The 22,847-nt window shown below is 37.6% G+C and overlaps 1 protein-coding gene across 29 annotated transcripts in view; it reads left to right on the top strand.

The window, feature by feature from the left end:
• Positions 1-22,847, top strand: part of ptprub (protein tyrosine phosphatase receptor type Ub) — a 442,833-nt gene that overhangs the window by 277,884 nt on the left and 142,102 nt on the right. For all 29 annotated transcript variants that reach the window (XM_009292423.5, XM_073924678.1, XM_073924674.1 and 26 more), the window contains 3 exon segments: positions 2,900-3,074; positions 11,746-12,039; positions 22,051-22,368. In XM_009292423.5, coding sequence (XP_009290698.2) covers positions 2,900-3,074; positions 11,746-12,039; positions 22,051-22,368 — 787 coding nt within the window.

Here is a 22,847-nt window from a genome sequence, read left to right as displayed (position 1 = left end):
TACCAAACATTTATAAAAACAACATTCATGATTTACTGAATTTATTTGCATTTATAATGTATGACACGTTGCATCCAAACAAACGGTCCCCTGCTCTCTTCTGTTTATCCTACATGTTTGCCTGTCTGCCAGTTCACTGAGTGTGATTGCTAGGTTGAATAAAGAGAGAGTGGCTCTCAAAGCCAGATGATTGTACGTTTGGCTTTGTTTTATGCAAACCTCAAATTTGCAACCATTGCCCACACATTACCCCTGCATTCAGCTCTGGTTTGTGTGGTCTTGAACCACATTGGAAGCTTAAACGCTTCGGCAGCTTCGTAATAAACAAACACACGTAGTTGTGCAGCAGCCGCAGACCTCCTTCTGGAAGTGCTCTCCGCTGGTATAAGTGCACTTCCCAGTCATAATTTTGTGTCCTTGGTATTCAGAAAGGGGGAAAGGGAATGGGGGCTATTCACACCACTGTCTCGCTTAAATTACCTGAGCCGCAGTGAAAGCTTGCTGTTATCAAGTGTGTTTTTTGTGTGGGAGACGTGTCTGGTTCCACACAAAGCTCCACGTAGTGATGTCTGATATTCGGTTATGAGCAAGACTTTCAAGACTGCTTTATGTTTCACTGGTTATTATTCAGGTGAATCATACTTTGGTGTTCAACTTTTATGGCGTCACTCTCAGTCAAACTTTTTTCCCCATGTTTTTGACTTATCTCAAATATTTTATGAAAAGTGTATTTTTTTTAGTTAACTATTTATAGTTAAGTCAGTTAAATTGTAAAGTTTTCTAGCAATCCTAATTTCTGACAGCCTGGAAAATGAAAGCACAATACACAAATAACTTGACATTATTTCCTAAAATGTTTGATAAATTAGTCAGAGAGTGACACCAATCATACAAGAATTCAGTATTTGCTCTTTTGCCCAGAATAAACGTCCCTGGGGGCAGGCACTAAGACTCAGTGGGATATTAATGAGATTAAAGATTTGTTTATAATATTGCTCTGAGTCTTAGAACCTGCCCCGTGACACATTTATTCTAAGGCTGCGTTGTTACAATAATAAAAATTGAGAGAAAACAAGTTACTTCTATTTAGGAACGAAGCATCATTTGGGTTCACGAAACCACAAGTCTGGTTTTAAATTATTGTGAGAAGCTAACAATCATGGGGAACAGAAATCTCGAACCTGATTCTGTAAATTAACATGTAATTGACTGATTTCACTTTAATAATCTCAGAGGGAATTTATTTTGTCCAAGCGGCACACATCACATAACATGCAGTTTTAAATATACCGGAAAATACCTTTTTTAATATAATTAACACATAAAACACACACACACACACACACACACACACACACACACACACACACACACACACACACACAAAAAGAAATATCTTAGCCAAAACCAAAATGAGCTCCAAAGTATCAGCAAAAATCCAACATTGTGCATCACAACTGTATCAATGTCCAAATAAAACAAAAAATGTCTTTTTCATTTCTGAAGTATTTAACCAGTGTGCACTGTTCAAATTTACTGCACATTTGTTATGTTGCTGTAAAAAAATGCATCATATATATATATATATATATATATATATATATATATATATATATATATATATATATATATATATATATATATATATATATATATATTTTTTTTTTTTATTTCAGTCCTGATCAAAACTGCTAAAAATACTGGATTTTAACTCTTTAATTGTCAAGTTCACAAATGATGTCACTGATTTGGTGAAAATAAAACTACAAAATGACGTATTTTCAATGTTAATAGTAGTCTTTGTTTTTGTTTGCTCCATGTAGCTCTGAGAGCTGAAAAGCATATTTTGATTTTCTCAAACACATCGCAGTAAGTGTGTACTCTCCCATACCCGCACACATACACAGACTTTAATTTGCTTATACTCCATATAAAAAAAATTAAAAATAAAAATTCCAGTCCACAATTACATTTTTCATATTGAAAATATGTCATTGTGTGTGTGTGTGTGTTTTCTTCACTAAATCAGTAACATAATTTACAAATTTGGCAATTAAAAATTTAAAATCCTGTAATTGTCTTAGCAATTTAGTAGTTTTGATCAGGAATGAGGTTGATTAACAGATTTATGCAAATAATATTTAAACAAATCTTTATCTGATGCATCTTACAGCAGTTTAATTTAGCGGATGTTTTCATCCTGAACATAAAAAGGGTAGCAAATTTGCCCAGAGTGTATTGTTGAGTATATATATATATATTTTTTATCAAAGCATTTTCTCAAAATATGTGTCAAAATAAGATTTGTCACCAAAAAAGCATTCCACTAGCTGAAACAGAGAAAAATGTATGGCCAAATAAATACTCTAAATCAGCCCAGAGTGGATGAAAACATCCCCAACAGTACATACTGTAAGGGTTAAGTTTATTCATTATAACCCTTTTTGTACCCATTCAAGTAACTATTTAATTACAGTGCATTAAAATGTCCTATATCTTGAATTTTGCTCATACGTCTACCTTTAATCTGCAGATTTATCGTTATTCCGCATACACACTGTACTCTTATTGTGGTTTTCTTGTCCTTTTTAGTCCCCTATTGGATATTGGTAGCCTGTTGTCACAATGATATATATGTGTACCTGGAATAAAAGGTTCATAATTGATAACTTCATCAATAAGTAATTTGGCAAGTGCAATTTTAGGCTTGTTTTGGCTGAGTATCTGTGTCCCGAGCCTAATGACAAATGGCTCTGTCCTTCCAGAAATTCTGTTGTCACTGCAACTTGCATCCAGAAAATGCATTGCTCATTCAGTGTTTATTGCAGCGCTTGGCAGCATGTGACTGGCGCATGAGTAGGTTTGTAGAGCTTTCATGTTTTTTTTTATTCTTTTCTAGCGGCACAATGGTGAAGTGTCTTCAGGTGGTTCTGTCAAGCACTTGGGCCGCAACCGATTCGCAGTTTCCTTTCAACTGGAGGACGTCCAGAAGCCGGAGCAGGACCTTTACCGCTGCGTCACCCAGTCCTCCAGAGGCTCCGGCGTCTCCAACTTTGCTGAACTCATTGTCAAAGGTGAACAGCTTGTTTTCTTTCCTCCTTCCCGAATTCTTTTATCCTTTATGCCTGTATTTTACTGGCCATAATGTGCACATCATGAGATAATGGGATTCTGGCTACATCCAAGCCATTCTTTTCTCTTTTTTTCTATTATACGCTTGCATTCGCACACATTGTCCTCTTTTGTGATGAAATTGTCAGTTTTGCAAGATAAATATCCTGTATGTGTGGACTGTTGTAATAGTAGACTTTCATTTGCGGTTGTTTTTTTATTTTTAGTAACAAAACAAAAACAAAATGTATAATTCAATCTTTTTTTGAACTCATATTCTAAACCTGCTTTCCAATATATATTTTTTTCAGTTTAACACACAAATTTATTTAACTCAAGCTCCAAAATGATGAAATGTTGTAGTATTTTCCACGAGTTTTAAAGCTAGACCAGTTACAATTAACCATTTACACTTTACTACATGCCACCTGCCAATGCAAGTCTTTCGAAATGAAGTAAAGATCCTCATCTTTATACTATGGAGGAATGAACACTGTGTAGGGACCGCATGTCAGGATTTTGGCAAGTAAAATGCGATCCTGGATTAACAGCTATGTTGATCCTGAAAGATAATTTTTGTTCGAAAATTTAATCCATACCTATCCCTTACCCCTAAACCCAACCATACCTGTAAATTATTCCCAAAACCAGATGGGAATAAATGTTAGAAAACAATCGTGTAGAAGTAAATATGCCTAGCTGTAAGCCTGAACTTAACAAAAGTGGTAAACATATCCCTTAATTCTGATTGGCTGATTGAAATGTTGTTCCAGGATCAAGACAGATGTTAATCCAGGAACATGTCCTATTGTATTTGGCAAAATTAGGTTGGTGGTAGGGACCAGGGTTCAGGTTAACACATTATAAACAACTCAGATTACATTATCAGAAAACTTTTTTTCAATATGAATATTTTTTCTATTAAAGTAGATATTACTTAAATTATAATAAAATATCTAAGTTACTTTTTTGTAAGTAAAGCCAGCTACTTTGTTTTGTCATTTATTGACTAAAAGCTTTTCCATGTGGTGAGAAATCAGGAGTAAGTGCAGATGTGTCAAGTACATTATGTAAACATGATACCTATGCTGCGTCCCTATTCATCTACTTGTACTATGTCCTTAAAATGAAGAAAATGTTCATACTTTTGAGTGTGTAACAGAAAAGCTATGGGGTATAACAATTCATCATTAATGAATGTTTATGTTGCTTAGTCACTTCCCTAGTCAATCATCTCGACACATCTTCCACATTTTGTTTATATTTAATTACCTGCCTTATTGGAAATGAAGCAGCAGGTTGATTTGCCATTGTTCATTTTTCATGCAGATAAATCTCCTGAGATCGTTATATAAGTTCACATTGTTGTCGCACAGAAACCATTATTTAAATATTTTCCAGTTGGCTAGATATTACTTAATAGTCATTGAAAACAGCTTTACCAACGCTTCTCTTTACTTGGTGGTTGGTCTCGCACGTCTGCCATGTTTGGCAGTTTGTAGATCAAAAATATTTTTCTGCTTGTTCAAACTATTTATTTAAAATACGTTTTTTGGGGGGGCGAGGCAGTGGCGCAGTAGGTAGTGCTGTCACCTTACAGCAAGAAGATCGCTGGGTCGCTGGTTCGAGCCTCGGCTCAGTTGGTGCTTCTGTGTGGAGTTTGCATGTTCTCCCTGCCTTTGCATGCTGTCTCCGGGTGCTCCGGTTTCCTCCCACAGTCCAAAGACATGCGGTACAGGTGAATTGGGTAGGCTAAATTGTCCGTAGTGTATGAGTGTGTGAATGTGTGTGTGTGGATGTTTCCCAGAGATGGGTTGCGGCTGGAAGGGCATCCGCTGCATAAAAACTTGCTGTATAAGTTGGCGGTTCATTCCGCTGTGGCGACCCCAGATTAATAAAGGGACTAAGCTGACAAGAAAATGAATGAATGAAGTTTTTTGGGGATAACTTAATTTTAAATTTGTAAACATTTTTTAACTTAGCCTAATCAATTTGCATTTAGACAGTGTATTGTGGCCAATATTAACGTTTAGAGTACGGACGGTTCTACAGTTTGAATTTCTACCAGAAATGTCACATCATCCAAGAACCTTTGGCATGCTTTTTTCATTATACTGTGGTTTTGGGACATGGTAATTCTATTTTCGAACACAATTATAACAGATTATATGCAAATTGGGATGCAGCATTACTGTAGTTCTGTAGATTGAAGGGATAAATAACCCAAAAATGAAAATTCATTCATCCTTTACTCATCCTTCGCTAGTTCTAAACAGGTTTCAGTCAAAGTACCTTTAAGGCAAGTCATTTCACTTAGTGGCCATCTTTGAAACGCCTCTTGGGCAGTATGCTCGATCATTCTAACTGAATGGGGAAACATCAAATTCTCCAAAACTGTTTGCTAAGCTTACGATTACCTTACATATTTAGAATCACCAATGAAATTAAACAACATCTGTCTCTTTAGTTTCATTTCTAAATGTCAAAATCAAACAAAATCAGCATATTTTCAGGTTGCTCAAGCTAATGTGCATGTGCACTTGAAAGTAGATCACGACACCAACCTCAGTTTTGGCCGTTCTACACATTATTCTCTGGATAATGCTTCGTCCGATCAGGCTGGTCTTCAGAAGTAATTTACAACTTGATCTTGATGGCGAATCTCCTCCAGAAATGACAGGGACTCTTTGTTTATGTAATGTGCATTTGACAGGATGGGAATGTACCTCGTGTTCATTTCCTACAGATTACAAAACCAAAAAAAGTTTGTTTTCAAGTGCACTTGGTTCATTTAAATGTACAGATTTCAATTTATTTTGATTCTATTTATATATATATATATTTATATTTGCATTATTTTTGTATATTTCTTATGTGTTTGAAGCAAAAATTCGCTGAGAGTCCAGCACGTTTGATGACCATAAAACTGTCGTAAAAGCACACGTTCAGTCCAAGCTTTTCCCTTAAAGAAACATCAAACTACAGTGATATATGATTGGCTTCTGTACTAGTAGGCGGGGCTTCATTCGCCATATAGACCGTTACACTTTTCCCCATTCAAAACTATAAGAGTGACATGTCTTGTGTGTGTGACATTCCTAAAAGTAAATTTTTTAGTAAATATTTTGGGGTGAGCTATCCTCTTAAATGTGAACATGTATTTACTCATCTAACTTGCAGTAAAACAGGTCCAGTATTCTCCAGTTTCCTTAAAATGTATTAAAATTGTGAAATGCAAACTCATAATTATTGCTGAATAATTGTTGAAAGTGTTTAACTTTATTTTCGTGCAATAAACAAAAAAGGTTTATTTGAACTGCACCCTGTAATATTACTATTAAAAGTGACTGTCAGTCAGAATACTGTTCATGCATAAGGCTCTCTTCTAACAAGCTGGTTATCTAAATCAAGTGTGTTAAATAAGACGAGCGGTGTGATGCAATTGAACTGGAATTGAAAATCACCGGCCTAACTATACCATACATATGTAAGTCCAACCAATAAAATACTTCAATTCTGTTTAATGAAAGGAATAAAATACTACTTTAGAACAGTATTAAGTGGTCAAGATATAGTATCTGCCAAAAATAATCATGGGGAATAATTCAGGGGGAACTTCAGCATCATATCTGACCAAAGAAATGCTTCCTATTTGTAATTTCAACCACATATAAAACTTGACACCTGTCCATCAGCCTGCATTTGCATTTGCATTGCTTTCTGTGTCCACCTTTTAATCTCCGGTCAGATGGATTCCCCTTAAGCAAAATGGAGAAGTCAGGGGTGGAATGAGGATAGGCATGGATGGAGCCACGTGGGTTCTTCTGCATCCGTCCTCAAGGCATACTGAGAGAGAGGTTATGAGACAGCACCATGCTAATCCGATTACGGCGAGTTTAGACATACGGCTTTACTGTATGCTACAATGTGACCTAGAAGCATAGCATTAGAAACCTTCAGGGTGTTTTTCCTTAAATGTCGTCATAACAAAAAGCACAAATATAACAATAATTCACAGGTAATACCCTGGGAGATTCTAAACAGAAACATTTTAGCTGTTCTTTTATTTGTGTTCTCATGTACTGTTCGTTTTTTATAAATGGCAAGGCATTTTGTTTTCTCGTACTCAAATCACATAAACAGTCAGTCATTTCAGTTCAAAACACTACCTGTTGTAAATATGGTAAATGGACACTATTTGTCTTTTTGATTTTATTTTGTGTAGTTTTTTGTGTGTGTGTGTGTGTGTGTGTGTGTGTGTTACGTGTTGTATTCCATTTTATTAATTTGTCTTGTATTGTTTTATATTTTGGTGGTTTTTGTGTGTGTGTGTGTGTTCCATGGTTTGGTTTGTTCTTCTACTACTGCAGGGGTTGTCAACGTTTTTCACTTTGAGGCCCACCTTCTTCTGTGAAAATAAAGACCCACCTGACATATTTTTTTAAATCACATTAAACTAATTGTTTTGAGAAAAATGCTTATTTTAATCCTTTATTTATTAGCAAAACATTTATTTTGCCTTATAGTATTATTCTGTTTTTTTTCTACAGCATTTTATAAAAAAATAAAAATACTATTTTTTAAGCAACAGTCAACACAGGAGCAAACAGATGTATATGGGCAATCCAGAGTCATAGTCAAATAAACAGGCAGATGGTTAAAAGGCTGTCAGAATACAGGAACAAACAAACAAAACAAGGTGAGGGTCAAAAACACAGCAAGACAAGGCAAGGAAAAATGTGTCATAATGTTCACTATACTGTTAAACAAGACCCATGAGAGTCTCAAAGTGAGCTGTATATATTTGTGTGGTGTAATCAGTCCATGAGCAGCATCAGCTGTGGGAGTGTAATCAATGGAGACTTAGAGCAGGTGTGTGTGTGTGTGTGTTGCATGAATGGATCTTGTAGTCCATATAACAGCAGATTTGTAGTTCTCCAGTGATCTGCATGGGCTAGATCGCTGGTGACTGTGACAATATCACACGAGTAGCAGTCATGTGGCTGTATATTGGCACTGGTGGTAGGTAGAGTGCGTTAGTGTCCCACTAGTGACAATATATAGCCACATCGCACTGCTGCGAGTGTGATATTGCATTTTTTACAACAGTTCAACGGCATAATCTTGTATGTAAAAAAGATAATCAAACACAGAGAGTGTAAAAATCCTTTTGTATGAGGAACTACTTTCTTCCGCCATTCATTCACATCTGCAGATGATGGTTAGAACAGCAGAAACCATGCTGTTATTTTTACTTTACAAAAGTCACTTTAGAGCCACTATTTCAATGATTCTCTAGCTTAATGTCTAGTTAAGTAAAATAATGACAAAAGAGGTGTTTTTGCTCACATTTTAAGATTATAAGGCTGAACTGCATGAAATGCCATTAATCTATGGAGATTTCCCAGTGTTTCTGTGTTGCAATTGGGATTTCAGAATAATTAACCTCGAAAAAGCCAGATCAAAGTAAACACTACCAGTTTCTGTGGCATAAATACAGCACTACAGAATACAAAAGAGACAGATCAACTCAGAATGTCTCTTACCTGATTTTTAATGATTTGTTTAGCTGTAGTTAGAAACTTGCACTGAGAAATTGCTGTTTTCTCCCTTTAAGGACTTATTATGCAGTCTCTGTTGCCATCTTGTGGTGGAACGTCAACTGTCACTTTCTTTGGCCTGCTCAGAAAGGCTGATGGCGGCCAATGCACTGAATCTGATGCTCCAAAATTATTAATGTTTTAAAAGAGGCACTATCCTTATAAATAAACTACATATGCTATCTAAACAACCACATTATTGCCTAAAAAAGCCTCAAAAGTACATTATGTTGTCCAACATAGCAATATTGTGTCCTACACAAGGGTGAAGATGTGGTACAAGTATAAAATATCACACGGCAATCAGCTAATCAGATTCAAGAAAAAGGCAGAACTGTTGTATAAATATAATTTTAAATATGATACAACATATTTTATGCAGTTTTATATTGTATAATATAATATTTTATTTTATATAATTCATATTTTATGTTTATTTTTTATACAATGCTCCCAAATTCTTTACTTCAGTTAATCTTTTCAACTGCAAAGCATTCGGGCCTTTTCTTCAATAAGTTTAAATCAACAAACTTGTGCGACTCTGATACAGTACAAGTCACAGATGTGAGGCACACGCAAGCTGGTTATTATAACTCTAATCATTGTTACTTTTAAGTTCGCGTGATGCTTTGCTTTTTACAGCTGAAAATCTAGTCCTAGTTGGCATGTAGCAGTTGGAAGTTTAAGCTACAGTTATGTCTGTATTTAACGGTGAGCCTGTTTTTGCACCGAGTCCTAAGAAATCAATCACAGAAAAGGGAAAATGCCATTACTGCGACCATTTTAATATGCCATATCGAATAATGAATTAAAATATTTATAATATAATATTTAAGTTCTTTTTCATCTTGTGGCCCACCTGCAGGATTGCTAAGGCCCACTAGCAGCCCACCCGTTGAGAATCTCTATTCTACTGTATGTTACTTATTGTTTATTTTTTTTTATTTTTTTGTACTTTCTGTTACTTTTAAATCATTTGTCATATCATTTTTATTTTTTTTATTTTACTGTTTTTTTTAATGTTTGTTATGTGTTACGCTTTATTTTATTTCTGTATTTATATTTACTTAATATCTGCTTTGTGTTTGTTTAAATATTCGGTCATTTTATTTACTTTATTTTGCTGTTGCCCAACGTTTGTTATGGAATTTTTGTATTCTGTCTTGCATTAGTTTGTTTTTGTTCTGTGTTTATTTATTCATTTAATGATTTTATAGATTTTTTTACATTCTCTCCCAAGAGAGCAAGCACTTCTCTTTCCATCTTTTTAAGCTGCCCGCATTTCTTGCTTGCGACGTTAACGCGATTAGATAAAAGCATCTGCTAAATGCCTTAAATGTAACTATATTCCGGCATAAAATTGTTAATGTTCTCCAGATCTTGTCATCAAATCCGAAACTCATTTGACGTGCACTGTTTCTAGGGGACTGACTAATCAAATGTTCAGCAAAGTGCTTAGATACAAAGCACTTGCTCTTGTGGCACTTGTCACACTGACTCATTACAACTTCATCATTATATTTTTACCAGAGCTGTAGGCATAATCCACTCGGGAACATTGCAATATGAAGCATAACTTATAATGAGACCCACTCACATCTGCGCCTCTACGTTGCAGAACTTTAAAGCCATTTCAGACAATACTATAGCTGCATTTCCTCTGCAGCATGTGATTGGCATTTCCTCCTGAAGGCTTTTTCTTTGACAGGAGGTCCTATTTAAAATGCATTACTGCACTTCAGTTAAGCACGGCAGATTGGCCCCACCAGACGAGTCCATAAAGCTACTATAGGCCCACATGCTAGCATAGCAGCATGGACGTTAGCTCATTATATTCACCTTAGATTTCTCTTCCCCTTCGCTCTGATCTTCTCCTTGTCTTTTCCAAACTGCCCTCCCACGCTTGCCCCCGCTAACGAGAGGCTAATCAGTCCTTTAATTAGCTTGATCAACTCATTTCACAACTCACTGTTCCTCAATGGGCCCATAGATTACACAGCAACAGGGCTAATGCAGAGGAGCCACAGGGCTAATGAGAATTGTTCTCCCTCAGTCAGTAGGGTTCAGATCTGTTTTCACAGTAACTCTGAACTCTTCTCCAACCGAAAGAAGCTTTCTCAGGGTGAAATTAATAATCTGCCCTAACCAACGCCGGAAAGATGGAGGACGGTGAAGAAAAGCCAGCTCATTTTTATGTCTCTTTTCATATGAAAGTGGACTTCGAGTTGACTTTATATTATTCTCTGAGCCGTTCTCTGACAGACGAGATGAGCTTTATTACTCCATCTCATATCCCTCCCAGGAGAGGCTTTCTCTGTCCCTAGCTGGATATTTGCCATCTGCAGCTGGCCCTGAGAGAGAAAGCTTGCAGACACAGCAGACCCAAAGATTAGTCATGGGAAAAGTCAGCGCTGGTATCTTGTCTTTTTTTTTTTTATTGGACCCCTCGCTTCCAACCTTTCAAATCAAATTTTCTCCCTAATTGTTTGATGCCTCAAGATCCTTTGAAGTTTCAGTCATTCGTTAGGGTTTCAGTAATATGAATATAAAACTTTTTTACCTTGCGAATCAAATTTGATATATTTTTTCCAATCTTATCATGGCTACTGTGTAGCTGCACGCTGAGTTCCTCAGGGGGCCCAATATGAAAATCACACATTAAATAGCGTGACCTTGCATCTGACGTTCTTCCACAGTTTTTCCACATCTGTCGGCTTACTTATAGCTCTCTCTTGAGGACCTGAAAGAATCTGCTATTGGAGGTTTAATGTGTATGGCCAGATTGGTATTTTAACCTTTGAACCTAGCAATTTTTTAGTTGTACCGGTTTGAACTGCAAATGTTCTTTGACCTCACGTCTGGTCAAGATAAGCTTAAATAACTGGGTAGAAGAGATTAGACAGTTTCAGGTTAGAGAACATACTTTCCCTCTTGGGGGTTGCTTGAAAAAAGGATAATGTAAGAGCTCACTTTATTCATTCCCTGAATAGAGTTTTACTATAATCTCCTTTCTTTCTGTCTATTTCTGTCACAGTTCCCCCATCGCCCATTGCTCCACCACAGCTGTTGAGAGCGGGTTCCACGTATTTGATTATTCAGCTAAACACCAACTCCATTCTGGGTGATGGCCCCATCATCCGGAGGGAAATTGAATATCGGGCCAGCCTAGCGCCTTGGTCGGAGATCCTTGGGGTTAACATGGTTACCTATAAGCTGTGGCACCTGGATCCAGACACGGAGTACCATATAAGTGTGCTGCTCACCCGGCCAGGCGAGGGTGGCACTGGGCCACCTGGACCTCCACTCATCAGCAGAACCAAGTGTGCAGGTGAGTGACTAGAGAAGTTCGATTACGAAGTCTATTCTAATGCAGAAGTTTTATATTTTAAGTTCTAAACTCTGCAAAGTTGTTGCTTAACACAAATATATAATTAGCCAATCACATGCAAGCAATTTAAAGCAGTTAAGCATGACATGGTCAAGACAATCTGATGAAGTTCAAACCAAGCATCAATATAGGCATGAAATGTGATGAGTAGCAATTATTGTGGGAGGTTTGTTACTGCCTGAAATCTCAGATCTACTGCCATTTTCATGCACAACACATCTTTAGTTATTACAGAGAATTATCAGAGAAATACATAATATCAAATCAGTGCTGTTCTCTGACTGAAAATGCTTTTTTGATGCTAGAGGTCAGAGGAGAAAGACTTGTTTAAGCTGAAAGAAAGGCGGCAGTAACTGAAATAACCACTCACAACAATGTCTGAAGAAGGTCATAGATGAACAAAAAACACATCCAACCCTGGACAGATGAACTACAGTGGCACAAGAAGAGCACAATTGTGCCTCTCATGTTAGCTAAAATGAAACTGAGGCTATGTTTACACAACAATGATGTAGCCATGAGAAGGACCAAAAATGCTATATTACTTATCCCATTTGCCGCTGCTAGCTTGTTAGTAAACAGTACATTTAGGGAAGAGACAATGTTCAGTTGGTGGCTTTACACTGATGTGTGTGTATAATTTGCTGTGTGTAAAATATGAGCAACAAACTCCTGAGCAACAGCAACACTACAACGCACCTTCAATTGTTGTGCATGTTTGTTTGCTTTTAATCTACATCTCCCTAGACACGTGCCATGCACGCGCACGTTATCATTTCAAATTCTCTCGTTTTCAGGGGTTTTCAGACATGACACACGCTGTCAAAAAACTTGCACCTTTTTCCCTGTTTTGGCTGAAATTTTGTCGTGTATACAGCCCCTAACCCAGCAGGCACAGAACGTCAACATGATGTCAGATTTTCATTGTACCCCAACGTAGTGGGATGTTGCATTTTGTTTGGAAATGAAAATCACAACCCAGGCTCATTCTGAAAACGTAGTCCTGCGGACATTTCTGGATACCGCGAATTATGTAGCCGGAGGTACATATGGCTGCATTTCATTGTTTTAAGCAAACGCTACGGGGCGGTGTGACGCTGTTCCCTTTTGTGCTTGCCGGCTGACCGCTTACCTCCATGTGGAGGGCTTTCCCGCCACAACCAGTTTGTCCGGTTAGCTCGTTGTGTACATTGGCGGACTTGAGACGCAAAGAGGAGCTGACCACGATGACGACCGGGTTCGAGTCTGGGGAAGAGCGGTTCCAGAAATGAGGTAAGACAAAAACAGATTACAAAAAGTAAAGTAAACAAGTTAATAACAGGCTGATAATGTGGTCAAATCCGAAAACGTGGTAAAAATCAGACGAGGGCTTTTCTTTTTCTGGAGGGCTTTTTTTTTTTTTTTATTGTTGGTTGGGTTTAGGGAAGTAAGCGGGGGGTGAGTCTATCGGTAAAACTGCTTGAGTTTAGGGAAAGAGGAGGAGGGTGGGTCAGCCGATTGGCCAGTCGCCCAGTAAATCATTCAGCCAGTCGGACTGGTAGTCAGTCGCCAGTGACCTTTTGTCGGTCTTGTGCAAAAACTGCACAAATGCGTACCTCCCAGGACGTATTTCGCAGTCTCCAGAAATGTCCACAAGACTACGTTTTCAGAATGAGCCTGGGTTGGAAAATCAGGTTGACGTCAGAACCAAACATCAATGTCCAATGTCCGACCTAAAATCAACCAAATATCAACATCTAATGATGTTACAGCTTGACTTGTGTGGACATTACCACTATGATGTCTATCAGACGTTGGATTTTGTTGCCACACCAGACGAATAAATGTCAGAATGGGAAATCAATATGACTTGGTTTAGGATGTTACTCGATGTTGAATTTTAGCTTGCATCTTTGCTTGTGTAGCCATCGAATCCGCACCACCTGTGTGATGCTAACATGTCATTATGGACCAATATCTCTGAGAAATGTTTCCAGAACCTTGATGTATCTACGTCATGAAGAATTATGGCATATATATATATATATATATATATATATATATATATATATATATATATATATATATATATATATATATATATATATATATATATATATCAATTTTGTGTGTCCTCCTGAATTATTGCAAGGGCATATCCCATTGATCAAAAGTCACAGTCAATACATTCATCATTCATAATCTTTCAAATGACTTCTGTTTTGACCAGTGGTGTGGGCACATCCAATTTTCATTAACTAAAAGCCAATGTATGTTGATCACTAACGAACACCATGCGGATTTGGTCTAGTGTATAATGTCAGTTCATAAAGCATATTCAAATATGTTTTTGAAAAAGCAGCTGATTAATTGGAATTAACATTTTTTGAACCGAAACGGCTGGCATCTCTCCTCTGGCGCCTTCTTGTGCCTGTCAAAACAAACAGCGAGGGGTTTGGTAATGCACGGTTCTACCTGCAAATGAGAGTCTCTGCCATGTCCAGCTGTTTCAGAACTGGAAAGGCTGTGATTAGGAAGATTGATCCTGTTTTTATCCCAGTGAAAACCAGAGCGAGAATGCAGGTTGAGGGTTCCGTCCTGACCTGGTCAACATGTTATTGGTCGCACCCTCTTCCAAACACACACATACTATCACTTAAATCACTGCCTGTCGTTTTTTTTTTCTTTTTCTTTTCTAAATGACACATCGCAATCATTCCCAGCTTGTTCCTGATGCCAGACACCTACCATTCATCAGCAAGCATCACGAAGAGAGGCAGCCAGGTGAAAAAATGGGAGAGCGGAAGAGCATGACAACACAGGCGGCTTTAGAATGACATAGCAGGGAGAAAAAGACATCAGCAGATAAGACGAGAGAAAGATTTGTCTGAGACTCGTTTTTGTCTTAAACAGCTTTTGTCTCCAAAAGAAAGGCGAAAAAAAAAAAAAAAACGAGGAGCAGACGTTGACGCTCAAAATTTCCCACTGTTTCCATTTCCTCTTTCACATTAAGTCTAGATTGAAATTCTTTAAATGGAGTATTTGCATCATATTCCCAGTGGTGCCTCGCTGCACATGAATATTGGGGCTGTTTAAGCTGCTGTCATATTTGCTGAACTGTTGAAGATGTAATTTTGACTCAATAGAAGCACATCAGTGGGATTGGACGTAAAATGAGGTTTTCCATACTCCGTTCATGCTCAAATCTCCTGTGTATTCTGCTGTCAACCGAAAAAGAAGTCAGAGATATAATTGAGTGCTTGGAGAAGTGTGCTAGTGGGAACGCCTTGTTGTGTCAGAGGCTATGAAGTTTTGATTTGTTTGACAGCGCTTGCTTGTACACGCGCATATGCTTGCATGATCATTGAGACGACTTATTAATCACGGTTGACAGGGGTTTAGCTTCTGAAGACATGTGGTTTGATATTCAGATTATGCTCCAGGGAGCTGTGTCACAATTTTTTAGGACTTATTGTGCTGCTAAGGGAAGGGAGAGACATAAATTTTGTTATGCCTTTCATATATGTTCATTGAAAGGAATAGTTCATGAGTGACAATTCTGACTTTTTCCATGTAGTAAAAGTAGATGGGTCAAACCCACGACTTTATCTCCTTTCTTTGCATTCTTCTCAAGATAGTCGTGACATGAGAATGAGCAAATTGTAATATAATTATTTCTTTTTGGATCTCATATTTTTCTGTTGAAGGTTGTCATGAAATCATAGTGAACATAGTGAAATCTAATCTTGTAATTTTATAACTTGACCTTGGGCCTTGACCTTAATGGTCTTTTTGTCAAACATTTTTAAATTAATTAAAATTGAAAACAATTTTTGTTGTTTTATATATTTGGTAAAATCATATTTTTTTATTAGATTCTTTGATGAATATGCTATGATATAACTTATCTAACGCTGCTGGATTTTATTTTTGAAATGCTATGAAACGTGGGAGATTATTTGCTTGTAGGGTGCAGTTCTCTCAGTTTAAGCTGCTTGTAGTATTAATTGTAGAAATTATTTAATTGTATTAAAAATATTGAGCCCTTCTCAGAAAACAAAGACCATCAATAATAACACATACATAAATAAATAAATAAATAAATAAATAAATAAATAAATAAATAAATAAATAAATAAATAAATGTGCACAATTTAAAGTAACAACCCACTTTTGGTGGAAAATAGGCTGGTTATAAGACTCGCCTAAAGTTAAAAAATTGAGTTTTACCATTTTTTAAATCCATTCAGCCAATCTCCAAGTCTGTTGGGAACACTTTTAGCTTAGCTTAGCATACATAATTAAACTGGATTAGACCATTAGCATCTCACTCAAAAACAGAAAAAGAAGAGTTTGACAGTTTTCCTATTTACATTATGTACTAAGACTTACCATTTATTATTTCACCCTCTTCAAATGTTATCACTCGATTAAATGGGTGTTAAGTTGGTGGTTCATTCCACTGTGGCTTTTAGGGACTAAGCCGAAAAGAAAATGAAAGAATGAATGAATGAATTAATGAATGAATGAATGAATGAATGAATGAATGGGTGTTTTCAGTGATTATCAGCTGATAGATATGGGCCAGAAGGGGTCTTCTGTGCCTCCTGGATGGCTCAGAAGACTGTTATCATCCATCCACATGGTTAATCAGCTGCACTAATAGAGAAGACTCCAGATCCAGATCTGTTTTTACATTACTGTGATGGTTGGGTTTAGCGTTGGCCTAGGGGTAGCCGTTAATAAAATACAATAAATAGGAAATTTAATACATTATATAAATAATGTTTGTTAACATCCAGCCACAGCCATATGTGATCTGTAGCTGATTAACCATGTGAATGGATGATAACAACCTTCTGATCCTACCAGTAGGCACAGAACCCCCTACTGGCCCAAATCTATCAGATGATAACCACTGATAACGGCCATTCAATCGAGTGATAACATTTAAACCGGCTGGTTATTATCTTGGCAAATATGTCTAGGAACTATACTGTCATTTTGGGATAATAATCAAGGAAATTTGCTGTCCTACCATGGCTACAACAGGCTCATTGATATTACACAGCGCTTGAAAATAGTCCCCAGCTATGTGTCTAGGAACCAGCATTGCATAATATCATTGCCTACTGCCATCACAGCCATGGTATGGCAGCAAAGTTCCTTGATCATTACGCTAGAATGACAGTATAGTTCCTAGACATATTGACCACATATTACAATGTATTAAGATTATATATATATATATATATATATATATATATATATATATATATATATATATATATATATATATATATATATATATATATATATATATATATATATATATATTTTTTTTTTTTTTTTTTTTTTTAAGAGGACAATAGACTTTTCACATTTCCGGGTTACTCAGTAGTGGAAGTCGTCATAGTTGGAAAAACTTAGAGTGCAGTGAATGAAAGAATACAACAAATAGTTTTTTTTACAATATTATTTGCTCAAATAATAAAAGAAAAACTCCACAATATTGTTATTAAGACTTTCAGAAAAAGGAAAAAAAAATATGTGAGACTGATAACGGCTGAGAGAATAATGTCAAATTTGTTGTCCAATCCCACAGACACTGAATTAGAAACACCTCGCACAAGCGGTAATTTGTTTTTTTGTCATTTGGAGCAAAGATGATATAATACATACATAAATACATATAAATGTTAACAGGTTTTTTTAAATAAGAATATTAAAACTTGTAAGGATTTCATTTGCCAAACGCGTCATAACAATCTTGTGAAAAGGGTCCATGCTAAATGCAAGTGTTATCGGACATTCAATCAGATTGTGTTTGTATCTGACATGAGATTTGAAAAACCAAGTCGGTGCCAGTCTGATCAGGTGAAACCTCTTTAAATCTATCCAGATGTTCTGCTGGCCAGCAAACAAGCTTGAACTGTTTTCCTCTGAACTGTGATTTCGAGTTTTATTCCTCTCTGTGAGTTGAGGCACTTCCCTTTGTTTTTAGACTGGTGTGCTCAATGATTATAAAGCATCCGTAAACATCACAAACCCCCATCGGTCACATTTCATCCATAATCCATTTTTTTTCTAGCGTGTATAGTGTCAGCTCATCTGTCTTCATCCAGCAGGTGAATCCACCTACTCTATTACAAAGGTGACTGCAATCATCTTCTCCGGCTCCATATGAGCCACTCAAAATGGCCTCCATCCTGGGATGCCATTAACTCCTCTACACAGACTGACAATCCCTATTGATGGATCCCTTGCTGGCATCCAACAAGAACTTATTAGTTTATTTGTTTGTGTTTTGAGGTTTCCCTTGTAAGGTTCCTCTGCTCATTTTTGTTCACTACAAGAACTGTAGATACTTTCATGACCCTGGCTGACTTTACCCCCAAAAAATTGGAGGAAAGTGAAATGAATGATGAGATGACTGGGTTGTTTTTTGGCTGCAGCTGAAGATTGCATCCTGGTGCGCGGCTCTAGGTAGTGACCTACATAAAAATGATGAAAGCAGGCGCAGTCCTGTGGGCACAGCCAGGGAACTGGTGGACATTTCGCAGAACACGGCCAGGTGTGCTTGATGAGGCGTTGGTGTGATTAGGAGCAGGATCTGATGTGAAGGAATGTTCCTCAGAGGAGATAGAGATTTGGAAGCCGGAAAAGATGGAAGAATGGGACAAACATTGCACTTCTGCTACAGACTGGTTCACAGATGGACCTCCACCTGCTACTGGGTCTCTTTAGGTGTTCAGTGGAGTGAGCTATGCTCCGGACTGTGACGATTTAAAGGTGCAGTGCACACAAAAAGCTAGGTTGTTTTACTGTTCCTTATTTTATTTCAGACCATGATTGAGTCTCTTCGTTTTTTAGTCATACTACAAACAAATAAAGATGTCATGTGTTGTTTTGGACCCAACAGACATTTACAATCATTCTTCTGTTGTTTGTGTTCTGCAAATATAAAAAAAGAAGTCAAAACTGCCCATTTGCTCATTGTCCCACTCCTGTTCTGTTCCAGAAATGTGTATGTCTTCTTTCTTGCGGGAAATAAGGTGATGTTTTGAACAATGTTCTGGTCTATTCATGCAACAAAAGTAGATAGTGATCAGTGCCTGGCAAGACCCAAAAGCACAATAAGAGCACTATTATGTGCTATTTTGTGAATGGAGCTTTGTCTGACTAAAATTTAATGCAAAAGTAGGGCAAAATGTCTGTAAATAATGATTTAAATTTCGGTTTGTTCCTCAGATAACTTTGTGGTACATAGGAAGCCTTGGAATATCTTGCAGGAATCACATAGATGAGTTTATTACTTTTGTTGTACTGTTTATTACCTTTTGAAGCTTGACAGAGGCTGGCCACTACCATTCATACATCTGAAATAACTGCGCAACTGTGAAAAATAAAAATAACAGCATGACCTAAGAAAACTATTCAAAAACATTGTATGCTTTTGTCAAAAATATCAAACTCCACAACTGTTTCTTGAGTAGCAAATCAACAATTCTAAAGGATCATTCTGCTGGAGACTAAAGAAATAGCTGCTTTCCTTCAAAGCATGCATTTATTTTGTAAAGTAAGTAGAATAAAATTGGTTGTTTAGAAATTGAGTAATGCTTTATAACATTGTAAGGCTAGGTAAATGATTTTAAAGTGAACTCTCATATCGCTTAGTATATTAGTAGCATGCAAATTTGCAGATACAAATGCACCCATGTACAGTTGAAGTCAGGATTGTTAACCCCCCTGAATTATTAGCCCCACTGTTTATTTTTCCCCTAGTTTCTGTTTAATGGAGAGAAGATTTTTTTTCAACACATTTCTAAACATAATCATTCTAATAACTCATTTCTAACAGCTGAATTATTTTATCTTTGCCATGATGATACTAAGTAATATTTGACTTGATATTTTTCAAGACACTTCTATACAGCTTAAAGTGACATTTTAAGGCTTAACTTGGTTATTAAGTTAACTAAGCAGGTTAGGGTAATTAGGCAAGTTATTGTATAACAATGGTTTGTTCTGTAGACAGTCAAAAACAATGAGGCTTAAAGGGCCTAATAATTTTGACGGTAATTGTTTTTTTAAAAATTTAATAACTTCTTTTTTATAGCCAAAATTAAACAAATAAGACTTTAATAAGACTCCAGAAGAAAAAAAAATGTTTTCAGACTTCCTCTGTTAAACCTAATTTGGGAAATATTTAAAAAAGAAAGAAAAATCAAAGAGGGGCTAATCATTTTGACTTCAACTGTACACTTGATTAAGCCCACTCTCGTCCATCTCAATGTAAACCATTTTACCCCAAACAGCACAGAACCATGTTTCCCATCCTTTTTCCTTTTGCAAACCAACGACCAGAACTTCACGCCATTAGTTCGCAGCATAACCAGAAATTAGCTTAGTTCTCCCCAGACTACCTCATGTATCAGCATTATCTAGAGTAATGGGACAGAAACTGGTCTTGTTTGGATTTCCAGCTGCCCATGAGGAATTGACATGCTGCCCCAGGCCTCTGGCTGCTCTCTCTGGGTTTGGTCCCATCTCAGATGGGTGCCAAGGAAGGCGCTCGAAGCGCTGCTCTTGGCATCAAGACAAAGCCTTCGAACTAGGTTAAGGGAAGTGGAGTGGCACAAAAAGCCCTATTGAGCTCCTCAAAGAGCACAGTGTAGATGCTTGGATTGTTTTTAAAGATGGCACAAGCCAACAGCATCCCATTCGTTTGCTTTTAACTAACAATCAATAGTTCCATTAAGACTATCAACACACTATTTTGGTTGCATTTCCTGTAGAAGCAAATGGGACCTTTAGACATTCAGTGTATATTTTTGGAAAGTAATATCTATCATACCTGTCATTTTCAGGTCGGCTAAGTGCTTCTTCTGATAAGAAACCCAATCTCACTGGAAGTTAATCTAAATGTAAATCTACAAATGAAACGAGATGTAAATCTAAATATAGACCTTAAAGAATGTGTGACAAAAGCTCTCTGATGTGTGAGATATTTCAGGATTAACGGAGCTTAATGTTACAAGTGCGATTCTGCAGGAGAACTGCTGAATTAGTATTCTGTGATCCGTGTGTTTTCTCCCCGGAAGACTTCAAGAGGAAATGCATTTCCTCTAATTCAGCCCTGCTGTCCTTACGGTCTCGGTGCATTAGCTACCTCAGCTTACCTTCACTAGTGAACCTAATTCTTAGGTGCACATCGTCTGACAACCGGTTTAAGAGAAACAATAAAGACCTTGAGCCGTGACCTCATAGTTATCACAGGAAGTGCTCACTTCAAATCCCCTTTGTTGTACCTTCACACTTGGGCCCATTAGTCACCAGGCCCCATTAAAAGAACAAAGAAATACAATACATTATGTGGAGACCTATTTGACAAAAATGCATTGATTGTCTTAATAATGGACCGTGACAAATGTGCTCATTGATAGTGGGGCTAGATGTCCTTGGTTCACCCTCCCTGCTGCCTCCCTGCGAGAAACACTAGGTTTCCTGTGTGCCCTACAGACAGTGGCTTCTTTATGTCACATGCGCCAGAGGTGGTCGCTGATCTTTCTGCCCCCGGTAAATAAGAAAGTACGTACACAGATGTGAGGTATGCCAGAAATAGTTGGCCTAATGCAGCGACCTTGCACTAATGCTAACTGGCAGAACTGAATGTCCTTGAAAAGGGCTTGTGGCCCCTGGACGAGGTGCCGGCAGATACTCGATTTGCTTAGCGGCAAATGGCAGGAAGGAGAGTACAACACGCAGCCTGTGGAATTAATTAACGTAATTTGGCAAGAACTGTGTCCTCATTAGCAGGTGGTCTGACAACCTTTTTGACCGTGGTGGCGCCTCCTACCTTTGTTGGGTGGGGTAGGCGAGAAGTCTTGTGACCTGGTGATGTCCCAGCACAGATTCCCTGCATTTTTGGCTTATGTTAACAAAATGTTTCTCCATTTTCCATTCCAACAGAGCCCATGCGGGCGCTGCGTGGACTCAGAGCCTCGGAGATCCAGTCGCGGCAGCTGACCTTGCAGTGGGAGGTGCCGGCCTTCAACCTGACCCGCTGCCACACGTACTCCGTCTCATTGTGCTACCGCTACACGACTGCAGGGGGCGGCGGTGGGCACAACACCACGGTCAGAGAATGCCTGGCTGTGGAGCACAACACTTCGCGCTTCACCCTCAGAGATCTGCCTCCTTTTCACACCATCCAAATACGCCTGGCACTCGCCAACACCGAGGGCAAGAAGGAAGGGAAGGAGGTCATGTTTCAGACTGAGGAGGACAGTGAGTAGCAGAGCTTTCAATAAATATTAATATGTCTGGCTGATTTGTTGTGTTTCTGATGCAGCAGTGTCTGGGTTTCATGACTGTTGTTGAAGAGGAGATATTTTATTAATGACAGTCCTATAATGTATAGGACTGTAAAACAAAATGTGTTCATACTACTAATTAGTTGGTCAAAACTGTTGTTTTTTTTTTACAGTATTTACAAAGTCTCACACATTTATTTGCTCAAATAATCAGTATAGCGAAACCAGACCCATGGCCTCTTATCACATTTCCAGGTTTCTCCTCACAACGAGAAGGTCACTAGTTCGCCTTGTGTTTCCCTCACAGTGGTAAAGAAAGACATGTGGTATGGGTAAATTGTGTAAACTAAATTAACTGAAGTGTGTGATAATGAGACGGGTGTTTCCCAGTGCTTGGTTGCGGATGAAAGAGCATTCACAGCATAAATCATGTGTCAGAGTAATTGGTGGTCT

Source organism: Danio rerio, chromosome 16, assembly GCF_049306965.1.
Source record: "Danio rerio strain Tuebingen ecotype United States chromosome 16, GRCz12tu, whole genome shotgun sequence".
Lineage (NCBI taxonomy): Eukaryota > Metazoa > Chordata > Actinopteri > Cypriniformes > Danionidae > Danio > Danio rerio.
This window is presented reverse-complemented; position numbering and strand designations above follow the sequence as displayed.